An 18454-nucleotide genomic window follows, 5' to 3' on the forward strand; every position below is an offset into this window, starting at 1 on the left:
AAGCCTCATGCCTTACGATTTGTTCTGGCTTCAATGGTCAAATCTCCTTACTGACAGTCGGCCATTTTCACATATTCAAACTGATATAATCATTCTTCTTCTCCTTTTCCCCTAAGTGGCTAAACATTATGAAAGCCCATTTCTTTCTAACCACTGATACACCAATATCTCATTGAAAAATAAAAAAAAATGCATGAACAATAGCTTTTTAAAACACCAGCAATCTATCCACATCAATTTTTTCACATCCCATTCAATTTCCCCACCCCACCTTTTCCAGGGAAGCAGCTGCTCTTAGGAAGTGCTGCCACTCAGTGTCTGAGATCTCGTCGCGCTGCTTCATGATATCTACACACAACATGAAGCTGTAGATAAGCTTGTGCTGCTCAAAGAGGCCGCGAGACACGTTGATGTAGGAATTGAGCAGGATCTGGTCCAGCAGGATCTGGAGACGCTCTTCCAACACGCTGCTCTTCTCGGACGTCTCGATGGTGGAGTTAAAAAGCTGAGGTTGGAGAGAGAAACAAACAAGAGAGATATTCAACAGGAAGAAAATAATGATGTTACAAGGGTGGAAATTCAGAGGGATATTTGTCTGTGGCTTGTAAAACAAAGCACAGGTGCTTTTTACTCACCTGTTTGAAGTACTTGAGGGAGAACTGGTACATTGAATCGATCTCAGAGAGACTGGCGATGACAAAGTACAAGACAGAACCTCTGGTGGCTACAGGTCGGTAGCGCTCTCTTGCAGAGTTGATCATTAGCTCAGTGGCCTCTGCCTCCTCAAGACGATGCTTTATAGTCTCTGATGTTACCTGAGGAAGGTGGAAATAGAATGGAAAAGACAAAGGAAAGAGAGGAATAGCAGCAAAACAAGAACATCCAAGATGTTTTAGAAGTAAGGAAGGGAAAAAACATGACAATATGACATTTCCAAACAGGAAATGATCTATTTAGATGATGACAGATGATGCCAAATTCATCATCCAAATAGCGCAGAACAAGAAAAACATCCTTATGAACTTCATGACCTTTACCTTTGACTCCTGGAGAGTCTGAACTAGCTCCTCGTTGTCAAGTATATTCCCCTCAGAGGTAAAGAGAAGCTTGAGGATGCGGTCTTCAATATCTTTCAGCTGGTTGCGGTCAGCGTTGATGCGCACAATAAGCTCATTCCTCTGCTCTTCAAGATGTGGACTCTCTAGACGCACTACATCACTGAGGAGAGGAAGAAGGGTTGGAAGAAGATGGGAGTAAAGAAAAGAATTTGGGAGAAAGAAAGTAAATGTCATGCAAATAGTCATTACTGTATAGTGGTTTGTAAATGTGTACCATCGTATGTGATATCTGTTTTTTAGTGTGTCTACATGGGTATGCACCTAAGCAGTTGGTCCTCCAAGCCAGACTTGGTCACAGTGAAGTTGATGATTGTAACTTTGATACACACCTGAAACGCAACAGGAAAACACACACACACACACACAAGGCATTAAACAACACACAGATCATCAAAGATGTATTTCCAGTATTGTTATCTGCACATCTACAATTCACTTAATGATTTTAACTGCTGCTGGCTTACATTAACACTGCAGTAAAAGCTTGCATTCAAGGTGCTGCTGCTCTCTTGGACATGTGTTGAATAAAAGTGTATTGCACAGTGGGCGAGCTGGCAGGTGACTACATCTTTTGACAATGCATGAAAACCAACCATATAAAGGTTCTTGTTTGTGTTACTGTTTTTGCTAGTTCACAAAATGAGTGTGCCTTTTCTCAAGCCTTGAAATATCAGGTTGCCATTGTTGTGAGCTGTTTGGAAACTCTTCTCAAAAGTTCTTTAAGGCAACCAGAAGAGGTGTTTCGGTATTTGCTCGATCCAAGAGAAATAAACACCACCTGCCTCAACCACAGTTTGACCAACCATCTGGAGATTTTAAGGAGTGTGTGTACTGTCCTTACCTCTGGTAGGTAGTGTGGGTTGGCCATCTTTGTGGTCATATAGAATCTGAAGTTTTTGTCATAGTCAATATCTGAGTCTCCAAGTCGGATCAATGTCCGTCCACCGGCCACAAATGTCTGCTTCAGCAGGATGGGCTCCAGAGCTGGATCCAGGGACTCCTTTAACTGTACACACACAATACAATAATGCAAGAATTTACACACACATGGTAAAAGATAACACTGTTCAATAAAGGTCTCATAGTTAAATACATGTCGCCCTGTGGAAGTACAGTGGCCAAATGCTTACAATGTAAATTATACACAACACCCACTGTACTTTTCACTTAATTAATAATGAAAGTATATTTTACCATTTATCATCTCGGATGATCAAACACATTTTACCATGACACGGGCAGTGTGTTCCTACCTCCTCTAGCAGTACAGGCATGCCCATGCGGATGGCATTCTCCAGAGTACGGAGGAAGCTTGGATCTGTCAGCTTGATCACCTTTAGCCCATGCTTTGCCTCCTTGGAGCGTATCCACCGGTTGGCCTGAGTGGGAGAAAATTAACCTTCATCTAATGTGATAATAAGATTGCCTGTGTACATATTTTGCATATGATGAGAATGAATGTTAGCACTTAATGTTATTTCTATCAAATTACAAATAGTGAACGTAGCAATGGCAGTGTGGCATGAAAAGAAATAACAACACTGTAGTATGTGGTCACGTTCTGTGCTGTGGGAGACACAATCAGACATGGAAGCCTTCATAAAAAATGTATCAGAATTTCTGTCTAATCCATATTTGCATGTGTCTGTCTATGTACAGCGAAAGAGACCAGCTGTCCTCATGAAAAGAACAATAGAGTTACAGAGAGGGAGGAGGAAAAAAAAGCACAAACATGACAGGAGAGAAAATTAGACTTGTCAGTGGTCAGGCCACAGAACAGTAAGCTACAAGGAGGCTTAAAAAAGAAAGCTGTGACAGTATTTCCATGAATGTTTGTGTGTCTGAGAGAGAGCAGGTTTGTGTATGCACATGTGTTAGTGTGTGTTTGGTTCTATGTGGGCTTTAGATATGGGTGAATGTACTGTATAGATGGGTTATCCTGTTTATTTTGTGTGTACAGTGTATTGCTGTGACTATGAGAATATTTTAATATGTGTTCTTGGAAACCACACACATTTATGCAAGTATGCCTGAGTATCTTTATGTTTATGTAAAACATGACAAAATTTATGCTGACAACATATTTGCATTAAGACAGTGTATTAAAAAGTGTCTGTGCTGTTGAAAAGTACCACAAATATGCATTGTCCCAAAGAAAACAAACAGATGTGCTGAACATGACACATCGTTTCTGTGTAGGGAAGCTGGAAATTATGTATTTGTCCTCAGGCAGGGGCAGACTGACAGTGTCCTAAGATGGCCACTCAGTCTGATGGTCAGTGGCTTTAGCTTCTATAGATCACACCACAGACTTTTATATCGGGTCATCAGACAGTCTAATCTGTCCAAACACTACTATGGTTCTTCACTGTGGCCATCAGAGAAAAACAAGGCACAAAACAGGAAGACGTTTCGATGCAGCTGTTGCTCTCTTAGACACATGCATGTAAAGAAATCCTTTATATGTTGTTGGAATGTTGTTTTTGAGCATACAGTAAATGGGAAGAAAAGTGAGTCCAAACAGAGGGCTTCTTGGAGAGAATAAGTGATGAACAGATGTTGCATGTCTCAAAAGACGCTTCATTTTACTGTTATTTCAATGACTTCAAATTAGCAAAAGGAAACTACTAAGAAATTTCTATTTTCAAAGGGTTTCTGTTCTTAACACTGGTACTGCAGCCATGTAACTCAAATAATAAAATAAATAAAAGTAAAAGCATACTCAATTGTGTACTTTTGTACTTTGACTCATTGTGTATTCATTTAAAGGTCCTTCACATTAAACAGTGTGTGAAACTTTGGGATGGATGAATAAATGGGAATTCAAAACCTCGTAATAATCAGCCGACTGGTTAACTGATCAATTACAACAAACAAACAAATTCACAACTGAAAACCACTGAATGCTGCCTGGATACATAATTTGCTAATTCACCTGATCCTGTGGGTCAATCATAAGAGGCCAGCGGCGGCCCTCCGTCACCAGGATCCCATTCTCGGTAGAGACAGTGTCACGAGGCAGACCCTCTGTGTTCCACTGGCGGATGACATATGGGTCACCCAGGATGTTGATAAGGCTGAAGCTGGCACTGATGGGAATGTTCAGTTCCTGGCACTGTATTATCCACTGGTCAATAAGCTGAGGAAAAAGGGCAAATACGCATTATGCACAATGTGTACAATTTCTCCTTTTTAATCACTATCTTATCACAGATAATATTGCTTTACTTCTATGTTTTAATAATGTAAAAAACGATTCAGTTTAGTGCCATTACCATATATCTGTTCTGTACTGGGAACTGCATCTTAAAGCAGTAATGCGAGTGCACCACTGAGAAACAAATTAGCCTAATTTAAAAGGGTGGAATGTGCTGTATTGCAGTGAAATGTGAGACTCTACAGTATGCTCATAGAGGAACTACCAGTGGTCCCATACTGAATCCTGCAGTAGCCCTAAAAGCTTTTTGCCACATCACACTGTACCTACCAGCTGCCTGTAGTGAGAAGTGAAAGCTCCATAGTAGGCCACGCAAGCAGCTGCAATGAAGACATTCCCTACAACATTGATGATCTCTTGCTCAAACAGGGCAACACTTTCATCCCAGCGTACTTGCTCGTCACCAAGAGCAGAAGTTAGTTTCCCTGCCCTGGTCAACCGAGCCTGTGTCAGAGCCATGGTGTTAACTGTGAGAAAGGAAAGTGGTCACAAAGACAGATTCCAATGGGTTATAAAATCTCTTGAAAATTGAAAGAGATTGCAGACATATGAGAGAGGACTGATAGAATTTGCACCATCTCTACAGATCTCCATACAACAGGAATGAATTCATATAAGATATAAAGAAGAAAGGCCGTTAAAGACCCAGGTAGGCTATAGTTTAAAGTGGTAACGTTAAGGCCCTCACCCAAATCCTCTTTCTCATTTATGCTGCTTTCGAACTGATCCTGTAGGATTTTGATCTGGTCCTCCACCTCTTGTAGCTTTTGCTGCTTCTCCCTCAGTGTAGCCATGGTCACATCCAGCTCCTCCTGCAGTGGTTGGGATAGAAGTAGAAAGGGACGTTGGAAAATACTATTAGTGAACCATTTAGACAATATTTTGTCGAGGATGTTTTAATTGTAATAGCCTTGACAAAGCAATAGGCAGCACTGGGACTTTAAAGCATGAGTATATAAAGCACTACCTGTATATGGTTAAAACTCATATTCATATAGTACTCCATGATACTGACCTGTGCCTTAGCCAGTTTTTCTCTCTTGGGGCCGACTTCTTTGAGGACTCTGGAGTAAAGATCCATGGCTCTGACCCACATACACATTGATCTACAGGCTTTGGATACCTTCTCCACCTGATACCATTTAGAAGGAAAACAGAGAAGTAAGAGATAGAAAAATCTACATGGCTCTGTTTCCATTCCAACTCAAAACTGCCAAAGACTTTAAACACCAATTTCACCACAATCTGAGCCAAACTATTTGACCGTTTGTCGTATCAGAGCGTTTGACATGAACATGAATCCAAACAAACCTTCTCAGGTATGAAATCAGGGTTGTTGATGTATTTTTGCAGCTTCAGCAGGATCTGAGGCTTGATATTATCCTTGTCATAGTCTGTCAGACGCCTAAGGAAATTGGCATCTCCCAGTAATTGTTTGGCGCCGGGCCAGTCTGGTCTGTAAGGAGATGGGTCAAGGGTTGTGACAAAAGGGGGACTGAGAAAATGCTTAATACTAATTAATACATGTGCATGTGCGGCTTAAATTGGGACAAAATAAATCTGTTAAAATATCAATGTCTGATTTTGAATTCATTCCAATCTGCTGTAACCAATGGAATTTCAGCCAACCGTAGTTCCCATTTTTCAAGATAAATTGTGACAGGAAGTAACAATATAACGAGAAAAAAAAAACTACTTTTAAGGTAAGAAGACACCATATTTAGTTTCCAGTTGTATACTCTGCCATGCATTGTACCTGAATTATTTTCATGACAAGGATTTTTTGGGAACGGCCATGATGACCAGAAAGACAAAAGTATGATCAACCATTCATATTCATGTAACATTTTTAAAGTACTAGCAGTCAGTGAAAGTTTTACATAGTGCTGGCACAGTGAAATAGTGGCAGTTGAAGGATAAAAAAGATAGGATATTGGGGAGGATTGGATTTAGTGGAGTAATGCAGTAGATTAATGACTGATGAAATTTAAGGGTTGACAGAGTGATGAGTGCCGAGTCATGAGATGGTTGAGTAATCCCTCTGGATGCTGACTAAACAAAACATGTGGGATTAAAAAACTAGCCCCAAATCTCTTGGCAGAACTGCAAAACAACAAAGAAGATTGTGATTAGAATGATGATGACTTAAATTATGCTGAGAATAATTATGCTGAGGATATCAGCATAATCATTATCAACCACCTTGAGAGATGATGAAGCTGGCTAAAGTGATGATCGTGGTTATGGTGATGGATCATCATGACAGATGGAATGATATCAGGATGCCTGATGATAATCTTTTTTTGAACAAACATTTGGCAAATTCTATTCTATTCTTGCTATTTTATATTCAGTGATCCTAGATCAAAATTGATGCGTGTATGCACGCCATTGTTTTGTTTTAGTCCAACAGAATTACACACTATTTAAAGATAATAATTTGCCACTTCATTTTTATAATGAAGTCAGAAGAGCAAGCATTTATTTGGCATCAAATAGCATCTACCATTTCTAATTTGATGTTTTTCCTTCCAAAACAGAATATCACAGTGTGGCATAATTTAGTGAGTTTCCAAAGTTTGAAACAATGTGATATCAGATGGGGAGACAAAGACAATTTTATGTTACTAGAGAGTCAGAGAGATAGGACTGTTCAACAATCTTTGAGGAAGTCTTGTTTTTTAGAAGAGAGAGGGAAGCATACTGACTTGCAGTTGAGCAGGATGCAGACAGCCTCCATGACCGTCATGACTAGATCTGGGGGTTTGGTGAACACCTTGATCTCAGAGATGTCAGCCTTGTCCAAGGAACTAAGGGCTTGATTGGCTCGTTCCAAGGCTGGCAGAGCCTCATCCAGGTCTCTCTGGGCATCATCAGCTATAGCCTGGGTATCTTCAGCTTTGACCTTGGCTAAAGCCTCGTCTTCTTTCACTACTTTACGCACCTGTGGTAAGGATGTATTTTTGTGTTACACGCATGAACACACATACACTATAGCAATGAGATAAAAGCTTCATTCAGTACTTTATAGGGAGGGACAAATTGGAGAAAAGTTAATTATATTTGTTATTTTTATTAATGAGTAATTGAATTACCTCGTCAGCACTCTCCTGGTCGACAGCCAGTTTCTCCATGAGGGCATCAACATCAATGGATTTCTGTTTCAGAACTGGCTCCAGAGCAGACAGGTCCACTTTCATTTTGTCCACTAGTTCATTGGTCTCAAGCAGCTTGGTCAGACCATTCTTCACACGGTCCCTGGCCTACATATGAACACAATCCCACATATATTTATTATGCATATTTTGCTATGTAGACATAATCTACAAAATAAGAAAAATGTGTTACAGCCACAAAGATGCTTATCACATATACATATACAGTCACCACCAGTCAGTAGCTAGTTTCTTCTTCAAAAATGTCAGGTAAAGGTTAATTATTAACACCACAAATAACAACGTATCACTTGTAGTGATAACTGCATTTTGGTGTTTAGCCTTACAAGCACTAACTGCTGTCTCTTGTCTTCGAGCATGGACAGGTAGAGATTAATGAGCTCCAGGTAGGAGGTAGGCGTGGTGTAGTATCGGCGTCTCAGCTCTGAGTAGAAGCGCTCAGCCATGTCAGTGACGCTAACATGTATCTCCACACAAAGGGCTGAAAAGCTCTGCTTCAGTTCCTCACTACCAAAGTCCACATTCTGGAAGAAGGCTTGAGAGACAGTGAGCAGCGCCTCACGGGGCCACTGGGATGGTTTAGGGGAAGAGAGGAAAAAAGAGGTAAGGTTTTCAGCACAGGTGAGGAAATGTAGATTTGTTTTTGAGCTATTCTTTATTAAAGTGAATAAAGTGAATAAAGCGATTAAACAGAGTAGCAATACAAAGACATAAAACACTTTTCAAATGCAATAATAAAGAAATTCAATGAAGATGTAAATTACAAGCTTCTGCAACTGAATTAAAACAAAAAAAATCAGTATTTTAACAATAGACATAATTAAACGATATGACTAAAAAGCCATACACTACAATCCTGAAACAGAGCACAGATGTAGAGAATGGCAGATGAGATAGTACATATTTGCAAAACAAGTACTATAGTAACAAGTTACCATAGACAAGAGTGATATCCTATCAAACATGTAGAGGATCACTTAAACATTTTTGTGCTTGTGCATGTCTAACAGTTTTCTATGCATAATAATTACATGATAATCATCTTCAATTTCACAGAATTAATAGACGTGGTCAAAAAATAAGAGCTATCTCAGAATACCTGTACAAACCAGTCAATGGTGCAGCAGTTGACCAGTGATGGGAACATGCGACAGCGGGACCTAAAGGCATCGCCTACGGGACTCATACACAGCACAATGTGCAGCTTCTCCCGCACACGAGAGATGAAATACTGGAATACCTGTAGGCCACACACACACACACACACACACATGCACAAATGCAAACAAGGTTTCATTATTTCTGGATGGTTGGACTCAGTAGGCAGCGAGCATTAAATGTTGATGTTTTCCTACAGCTCGCTTGGGTACACTAATTCTATAACTGACGGCATTTGCTCAGAGACTATGGCTATTTTGGCCATGGTATGTGTGTTGTTTCTGAAATGCTATATTCTTAACATAACACTTAGTTCTTATTACCTTCTTTTAGCAACTGACAGTTTTACTCTGCAGCTTTTGATACTGATGATCTCTTGATTTTATTTGAACATCTTAAACATCAGGTGGGCATATCTGGTATAGTTTTAAATTGGTTTTGTTTAAATCTCTATGAAATAACCCTTGTGCTGCCACTGGTGTTGCCATTGGCAGTCTGCCTCAGCTCCTTGCAGTTGAGAGTCTCCTCAGGGATCAGTCCTTACTCCTTGGTTTTATCAGGGGCTTTAACCTCAAATCTGGGTCTACAAAGGTTAGCCTGGAGTCTCCACTGGTTGCCTGGCAACCTTACAGTGACGACAAGACACCAGGAAAGTAACTGTGCTCCACCAAGAAATAGTCTGGCAAATGACCCCCCTTTATAACCACAATGTGTGATTTTTATGCTTCAGTTTTTTCACAAATTAAAGCTAAGCTAAGCTAAACTAAGCTAAATTAATTGTCTCACTTTTTGCTTTTGATGGCTAACTTCCTTTTTTCTGGGTAGCTGGGTAGCTAGCTCTGGGTAGCATTAACACAGTTAATGTCCATGGATCTCAATTCACCTTCTTCCAGCATCCCATCTCACAGCAGAAATATTGATACCATTTTTGACAACACGGGTAAACAATGTCCAATCCTGTTTCCTTTGTAACATTTGATGAGATCATTTTACTTATTTTGTTGATGTTGACTGTGACAAATTAAATGAATAAATTATAGAAATTAAAGCTTTCAAAAAGCAGAACCTAAGCATACAGGTTGCGAATTTCTGCAACTTTACAACGCAAAAAATTGCTCTGATAATCTTCACAGACAATCTGTTTATTTGTACATGTGGTCGATAATTTATATACCAAATTCTATTTTTACAGGTGGAAGGATTTATGTTTTATATAGTATGTGTTTGTGTCTGAGCCTACCTCATCCCTGTTCTCTTCACTGATTCCAGCCTCTTTGGCTTTAGGGCGGGTGGCAGCAAGCACTTGTTCTAGCTCATCTTTCTCAAAAAGGTTGGGTACCTCACCAGAGTTCAGCATGTTGTTGATATCCTCCAAAAATTCCTCCACCACAATCTACAACAAGTGAGAGTCGACAGATCTCAATACACTTGTATGTGTAAATCTACATGTGTACAACTTCCTGCTATTTTCACATCAGCCTAGTTCTTCCTTCGTACCTGAGTATCCGTAAAGAGGAACACCATATTTTTTCCCTCCACCCCAGCCATCCTGTATAGCCTCCTCAAGTCTTCATGAAAGCTGTCATAGTTGTAGCCTCGACTCAGCTCAATCTCGAAGCATTGGTACCCACACATGTGGGATGCCAGTCGTGTGAGAGACTGCTTGCCTGTGCCTCCCACCCCTACTAGCAGAGCATTGCCTCTCTCCTGGCGGATCATACGGGCAATCCTAGAAGATGAGATAGGCAACATCATTAACACTTGCAACAAAACAACAGGATATGTTGGGGTTACAAGAAAATTTACATATTTATAGATCGTTATTTCCATGCCAAGAATGCCGTGTATCCTTTCAGCATTTTGTCTTTGAGTAAGACACTGTAGCCTTTCATACTTTTATTGTTAAAAAAGAGATTTGTGTGGCGTGATATACCATGATAAACTACTACTTTTGCACAGATGAACAAAGACTTGGTGTACACAAGCAAATCAATTATATCAAACTCTTCTGAACATTTAAGAGACACCTTATCATCTGCAGAAACAATAATAATAACAATAATAATGCATTTTATTTATGGGCGCCTTTCAAAGCACTCAAGGGCACCTTACAAGACACAGTTAAAAACAAGCAGCGATGTATCAAGACATCATAAAATCAAACAAAGCTTTGATATACAATAAATTAATACAATAGATAGGTATAAAATCATCATCAGTGCAAACGCCAATGTGGGTTTAACCATCAGAGTAAGGATCAGACCAAATATGCCAGTTTGAAAAGGTGTGTTTTGAGACAGGATTTGAAGGTGGAGACAGAGTCAATATTGGGTATGTCTAATGGGAGAGAGTTCCAGAGGCAAGGGGCAGAACAGCCAAGGGCTTTAGATCTCATGGTAGCCAAGAGGGCAGATAGTATAGTGAGTTGGATGGCTGAAGAGGATCTGAGAGTACGACAGGTTGTGTAGATATGAAGAAGTTGAGAGAGGTGCTAGGTTATGAAGGGCCTAAAAGGTGAGAAGCAGAGTCTTGTAATCGATACAGTATTTAACAGGGAGCCAATGAAGTTGCTGAAGAACAGGAGTAATGTGATCTATGGAAGGAGTTCAGCTAATGATACAGGCAGCTGAATTCTGGACCAACTGAAGTGTATGAAGACCGAATAGGACAGAACTGCAATAGTCAATACAAGATGTAATCAAGGTGTGAATGAGAATGGTGGTGCTGTCAGGTGTAAGCGATGGGCGAAGACAATTAAACCTGCAGTGTGGAACTTTTACATATAAGTGAACATCCATTACATTCAAGCCCTTGCTAAACGAGTTCACACAATGCTGATTAACCCTATCAACGCCAGGCAAATCTTTGTATTCATAGTATATGGAGTTTATAATCTGGTGTCAGGTTTGACATTCCCACACTGGCCTAGTGGACTAGAGACTTCCGCCAGCCAAGCCAGCTAACTTCCATTTAGCTCTCTGCTAACTTGAATGGGGATGAAATAATTAAATCATGCAGCTCTTCTAGACTTCCCAAATGTTATCGGACCAAATGGATCAAATTCTAGTGAAACAATAGTGAAACAACTCATTTTGTGGGGGCTGTGACGCTCAAAACACTTAATCCACTGTTTGACAGTAGCAATGGAGTAGGCTAGAGCAGAACCTATGACGTAAGCATGTGTCCCCCTTCTGGCAGTGAAAGCACTGCCAGAAGGGGGAGAGAAAAGTCCCGCACTCCAGCTTTAATACTGAATAGGTGGACGTATGCAGACCGAGTAACATTGTTCATGTGAACTTCAAAAGATAATGTACTATCCATGACATACTGCATCTATCATTCTATGTATTGTATCTGCTTCTATCAAATACTGAATTATAACTGCACAATTTCCAACAAGAGACAAACAGTATTACTGCACACATACAGTATTGTCACAGTTGCTGAGTACGTCAACGTGTCTCTTTCCTCACTTCACAGTTGGTACCACCTACAGCTAAAATCCATTAACCACCAACTAAGGAGTCATCTTACATAAAATCTGTCAATTCAGTGGCGCAGATTTGCATGTACACACCTAGAGACATGCTCAACGGCGTCCTGGAAGAAAACCAACTTGGTCTCCTTGCAGAAGGTCATGTTGTAATCATCAAGGTAATCCTGGAGAACAGTCTGAATCTTATTCATGTCTGTCAGATCCTCATACAGACGATCTTCTTTCTCTGCACCCACCTACGGATATATAATATGATGGAAGGCAAATGGAAGGCAGAGAAAATAAAATCTGTCAGGTATTACAGTGTAGAATCTAATATTTTCTGAACTTAACAAGCATTTTCCAAAATAAGATAGAATCTGACCTTGATGAAGTCTCCAAATATGATGGGCTGAGTCACAAAGTATGAGGGCTCCAAGCTAATACCAAAATATTTGCCTGGCAGAAAGAGAGAGAGAGTCAAAAAGAGGGGTATTCTTCAGCACGTAAAAGGAAAATAAGGGAAATGTGCAGGACTCAAACAATTTGTGCATTTTGAAAAGTGAGCCATCGGGGCTGTGTTTGTGAAAATTCTTACTGGCCATCTCACAGACGATGGTGTTAAAATAAGTCTTATCTTGATTGTTGATAAGTCGATCATGGAACACCCGCTGACACTCATGGCAGAAGAGACGGAAGATCTGGGTCTTATCTCTAACCTGACTCGGCTCACACTGCAGTATACCTGGACATCAAGAGAATAAAAGATGCATGGGGAGAAGGATAACTGGATGTAACTGGATTATTTTGTTTATTTTTTATCTTTCCCTGAAATGCACATAACAAATCCACAGGCGCAAAACAAGCTGAATTAATGTAAACTAAGACACAGCTTGACTGGGTAACAGTTTTCAACATTATCAAAAATGCTACAGAGCTACAACATAAAATGACAAAGGAAATAGAAATAAAATGAAATAGCTCTAATGATGAACCTTTAAATGCATGTCAGTGAGTGTGGAACTTGTTGGAGAATAGACACATTTTCACATTAGTGTCTCTGAAAATGCTTTAGGTTTTTAATGTTCCCCTCTAAGAAACCGCTTTGCTTATGGTTTGCATTGAATGTATAATTCAAAACAAAACTAACCCGACATGGTTCCAAATTGGAGCCATATAAAGATACAGTTATGAATACATATGTAGGGAAACATAACAGAAGATGAGGTGGCATAGAGAAAGGCCATGTGAGGTCAGCAATATCAGAATATGGAAAGAGTGGGTGTAAGTTTATTACCCCTCAACAACAGTATGTATTGCTATCAGGCACTGTGTGTTTGTACAAGTAGTGTGTGGCGATGTTGAACAGGTAGTGTATGGAAAGCAGTCATAGTAGTCACTTGAGGTCATCTTTGTGCTGTAATGACGCCTGCTGGGTAAAGGGAGAGAAAGAGAGATGGAGAGAGGGGAAAAGAGGCAGAGGGAGTGATGGTGCAGACGATTTGGGGCTGAGACAGAGCTTGTAAATATTGCTAATGTGGCTTATAGAGATAAATCATAGCTGTGCTCCATGCTGTGGAGGTATAAAGATTTAGACTCCCTATCTGTCAGTCTCTTTCAGTAAAGTTTAGTTTGTGCTGTTGAGGAAGAGAGAGGGTGTATATTCTGCATGCCAAAATTTCTGAAACCCAATTAAATATACATTTCTACTACTGTCCAACGTCTGCACTGTAGTTATGACAGCTGCAACTGTTCTCTGCAGAGGCCTGGCTGTACGATTACCTCTATGTGTGAGTCTGTGTGCACCAACTAGGTCATCAACCATGTCTCACCTTGGACACACTTGGAGAGGTCCCTGAGATTGAAGACATAGTGGGACTTAGCTGGAGTGGGCAGCAGATCCACACTCAAACGGTCGTAAATCTCCACAGCTGCATCCACAATCTGTCCGGCGCAGTCCTTCACTGCTTGGGAAAACTCACTGAGGAAACCGCTCAGGATGGCCTGGAGGAAGGTTGGGAAGGAAAAGAGTATGACTTAAAAAAAATAATAGCAGCATATAATGGAAAAAATAGCAAGAGTGAGATATCATAGAGCTTTAAAGTCGTAATAGCACATGTGACAACTCATCGAGGGTCATAATTCTTTGTGTATTGATGTGTTTGTCTGTGTATGTGTGTGTCCTGACTTTGAAGATCTGTTTGAGGCTGTGCTCTGAAGGTGTGGGCAGACACAGCATGCTGAAATGGCGGATGAATCGGGGGGTCACAGGGTTGCGTCCCCCTCCTGGAGGAGCACAAGCTGCGGCGATAGTCATTTCCTGGAGGAGAGAAGGGAGGAAGAATAGGAAAGAAGGGGGGGATTGCCAAAATCAAAAAAGGAAGAAGATCAAGAAAAGTTGAACATCATGCGTCCAATCAGAAACTTCATCAAATGTTTCCAGTGAGAGGACTGGATACACTTGGATGACCTTGTGGTATAGCACATTATCACAAACACAGTAATAATCCTGTGCTAGTTTACACAGGTATGGTTTCTCCCCAATCTATGCTTATGTGTGACTCCAACACGACACACACATATCTACACACCCAACACACATTCACACACTCAGTTACATTATAAGACATCACATGCAGTCTTAAGTACAATCAGTCTTGTGTGTGTGTCTGTTTTTGTGTGGTGGTGGTGGAGGGGGAGGGGTGTAGCACAAGTTAAACTTTATATCAATGCAGAATACAAACATGGGTCCACATTATTACCACACATACAGATGCAAACACACACAGTCACACAAGATGAATGGGCTTCTGATATAAATGGACAAACTTCATTAAAATTCCAACTAGAAAACAATTTAAGTCGATGCTGACTGTGTAAAAACAAAAATAGCTATGTCTACACTTTTTTAACTTAACAGAAAACCAATCAAACATTAAAAAGGCACTCCAATGTTTTGTGAAACATCACCCGGAGTTAGATGAGAACATCGATAATATCAATTTAATCTGTGTCAACTACAGCTCCAGGACCGTTAAACTGAGACCGGGAGCAGGAGGAAACAGCTAGACAAGTTCTGCCTAACGTCCTTTCCAACAACTGCAACTCCAACAACAAGCCGTCTTCTTTGGAGGCTTCATTTTCTGTGTTCACATTTTTAATAATCATCCTCACAGGGGATATAAATCATCATATAATGAAGAATAAATCATGAAATGAACTTTTCTCATAAGGGAGACCAGTAAACCTGCCCATTTCTTTTGCTACTGGTAGTGTATCCGAATGTAACTGTGTACACAGAGATTTCTGACTTTACTCTGGCTTTACATAAGGCTCCACACTGTAGTTGTTTTTCATTAGACACTATGTTCATAACTTAGATTTGTGCCAAACATCAACAGACTATCCTTCCTTACACACAAAGTTAAAGATCTTTCTAGTGAGTTGCTGTTCAGGCAAATTCACAAGTCTGTTCCAAAGTCGAATCATCTCATGTTTGTCTGACGTTTGGAGGTTACCATCCCATATCACCACTGAGGGCCAAAACTGAGTTAAGCTTATGAACTCCTAAAAACGACTGAATAGCTCTGTTACAATTCACAGGTTCATGGAACCGGCTTAGTGCCATAAGCATAATCTGAAACAGGACACACACAAGACTTCCAGATCCAAGATCCTTACAATTTGACTTTGCAAAGCACTGATCCCAGCTCTCTACCTGCTGACATCACTAAAACATTAATACGCTCCTTAAAAGTCAGATGCTCATCCAAAATAAAACATGACAGATAAAATGTGACAGCACTGTTGAACCAAGATTAAAAGTAACTACACTTCCTGCAACTATTTTTTTGCCTGAAATGTACTATTTGAGTTTTATCCTGGCTTACCACTAGTAAGTTGCAGAAATATAAAACAAGACATTATGGCTTAATGAGCCTTAGATTATAATAGCTGAGCCCAGTATCTGCAGCTCCACAGAAATCCTTCCCTCTTGGTTACGTTGACAGCTAACTCTCCTCTAGTTCCCAAAATGTGTGAATGTTTAAATGTTCTACTTAAAATACTTAAAACTGAAGACTAAAGGGCATGTTCACTAGTCTATCTGCAGATTCATAAAAAGGGACAAACACCACATACATATCCATTAATGTCAAATGCACCATGATGATGTAGCTCATCTTATTTTTGCAAATTTGTACCTGGATCTCCTTCCAGAAGAACTTGTTTCTGTCATAGAAGCCAGAAAAGTCTTGGAACTGGCGCAGGAGCTCTATAGGTGGCTGAGAGCCATAACTGTCCAGCTTGGGCATATTCAGATCATCCACAAACACCACTAACTTCTTGTTACCAGGAGCACCTGCATAGAGGGAGAGGGAAGAGGATGAAGAGAGAGGGGCAGATAAAAAGAGTGAGAAAAGAGTTGGCAAATGATTGACAGATGGACAGAAGGTTGATACTTTGTGTAGATGGATTGAAGAAACTGGAATGTGAAGGACAAATAGATGGCTAAATGAACAGATTAACTACCTCATTCAAGGCTTTACCATGCTTCAGCCCATTAACTGCACATTTGTGCCAACTATTTTTGGCAATCAAGTTTTTAGAGACTTTTCCCACATTGCAGTATATGAATGATTGTGTGGTAATGCAGCTGCAAGCCTTTACCCAGAATGTTTTTCCTCTTTTTCTCCAATTTGGACTCAATGATTTCTTGCGTGCGAGCGGAGGAAGTCTGAGCAGAGAAGTTGATGTAGACTGGAAGGTACCCTGCCTTTTCCTGGATACTGTTGAGAAGGCCCCGGGCCACCACTGACTGTCAGGGATAGACATGTAGAAATCAATCAGACACCAATTGCTTTTTGTCAATAAAGTTTTACAATCTACATTGTATGAAATGCAACACCAAAAGTTTAATTTGCAAAAGCTTTTCAATAATTCTCTTGAGATTTTTTTGTTTTGTTAAACCCTAGCACAATAAAATATGAAAGCTCCATAGAAACCCAACACTGACAGACATTCATCATCATGGTATTTCATGTAGACAGTGCAATGACTTTTTCAACCTTTATCTTTATTGTATTCTAAATTTTAGTTTAAATGTTATTATTGATTCATTAATGTGAATTCTTAGTCTTCATTCAAATACTTTTCATTTATTTATGATCTCAGATCATTGGAATTGCCCATTTGTGCCATGGCCCCCATTGCTGCCAGCGTGCACTGTTGGCTATAGGAGACTGTAGAGAACCAAGTGCTTACTCAAATTCACATGGAATCACGAGCCACCTTTTGCTGAAACATAGGATTAACCTTGAGGAAACAAGCAGGGGGTTTCTGGGTATGCAAGGGGACCTAACATTAACACTTTCATAATCTTGACGAGCATGATAAGTATCTGAAGTCCTCTGCATCCAACAAACTGAAGGCTTGAAGTAGGAAGAATTTCCAGAATAAAACTAAAGATAAAAAAGCACACAGAAATTTTCTTTACAGTATCTTCTATTAAATCTTTTTAATAGGCTTATTTTCAAGCGTTTCCACTGGGGATTGTTCTGTACACTCTTTTATGTTAAATCCAATGTTAATATATCTGGTTAACATCTGGTAAATGTGCATTTTATATAATATTCACACAGTGCCCACACATGTTCACAGAAACAGAGGCATGTCTCAGGCTTAACGCACGCACAGGTGCACAAAACAACCAGAACTTGTTTTTGCAGCAACACTGTCAGTTGTATACACTGAAACACCTGGTGATGCCAGAAGCACTACTGCTGGGATCTGAGCTCAGGTTTCAGCTGTGGTGGGGCAGTGATTTTCTTCTATAAGACCCAGATGCTCCATCAAATAGTGGGCAAATAATTATCAACACAGGGTTGTATTTGGGTTCTCTGGTTAATTTAACTTTGTCCATTAGGTTATAGTGCTGCCATCCTAAGCGTAGAGTGTCTGTGTTGCTACTGTATCTGTGAATCCTTACCTTCCCCACCCCAGTGCCACCAGTGAAGAGTACAGAACGTCGCACAGACAGCAGCTTCTCCATCAGATAGCCGTAGCGGACAGTGTCTGTGGTGGGAACCAGCATCTCAAAGAAAGGTTGCTCCCTGTTGTATTTAAATGAAGGGATTATCTTCTCCCATGGCTCCAGACGCTTGTAGCCAAAGTTCATGTACAAACTCCACAGGGTACCATTTTTCGGGAGCTACACAGCACATATGAATGCACAAACAGGCAGACAAACACTTTAGGAAAATTGAATGTAATACATTTCACAAAAATGCATATAAGTGCCTACATGAGACTG

The 18454-nt window shown here is 40.2% G+C and overlaps 1 protein-coding gene across 1 annotated transcript in view; it reads right to left on the reverse strand.

Annotated features, from left to right (window-relative positions):
* The window catches only part of dnah6 (dynein, axonemal, heavy chain 6), a 57426-nt gene that overhangs the window by 15397 nt on the left and 23575 nt on the right, over window positions 1-18454 (reverse strand). The window contains exons 42-66 of the mRNA XM_067584137.1: window positions 18131-18352; window positions 16813-16960; window positions 16347-16504; window positions 14333-14464; window positions 13977-14148; window positions 12743-12889; window positions 12530-12603; window positions 12247-12401; window positions 10167-10398; window positions 9910-10062; window positions 8611-8751; window positions 7838-8080; window positions 7431-7598; window positions 7044-7279; window positions 5647-5791; window positions 5351-5467; window positions 5024-5147; window positions 4606-4802; window positions 4054-4257; window positions 2372-2497; window positions 1960-2124; window positions 1380-1447; window positions 1038-1218; window positions 636-815; window positions 272-505 (exon numbers count right to left, since the gene is read on the reverse strand). Of these exons, the coding sequence (XP_067440238.1) occupies window positions 272-505; window positions 636-815; window positions 1038-1218; window positions 1380-1447; window positions 1960-2124; window positions 2372-2497; window positions 4054-4257; window positions 4606-4802; window positions 5024-5147; window positions 5351-5467; window positions 5647-5791; window positions 7044-7279; window positions 7431-7598; window positions 7838-8080; window positions 8611-8751; window positions 9910-10062; window positions 10167-10398; window positions 12247-12401; window positions 12530-12603; window positions 12743-12889; window positions 13977-14148; window positions 14333-14464; window positions 16347-16504; window positions 16813-16960; window positions 18131-18352 (4122 nt within the window). The remainder of the gene's footprint in view (window positions 1-271; window positions 506-635; window positions 816-1037; window positions 1219-1379; window positions 1448-1959; window positions 2125-2371; window positions 2498-4053; window positions 4258-4605; window positions 4803-5023; window positions 5148-5350; window positions 5468-5646; window positions 5792-7043; window positions 7280-7430; window positions 7599-7837; window positions 8081-8610; window positions 8752-9909; window positions 10063-10166; window positions 10399-12246; window positions 12402-12529; window positions 12604-12742; window positions 12890-13976; window positions 14149-14332; window positions 14465-16346; window positions 16505-16812; window positions 16961-18130; window positions 18353-18454) is intronic.

This window comes from Thunnus thynnus, chromosome 3 (assembly GCF_963924715.1).
Source record: "Thunnus thynnus chromosome 3, fThuThy2.1, whole genome shotgun sequence".
NCBI classification, from domain to species: domain Eukaryota; kingdom Metazoa; phylum Chordata; class Actinopteri; order Scombriformes; family Scombridae; genus Thunnus; species Thunnus thynnus.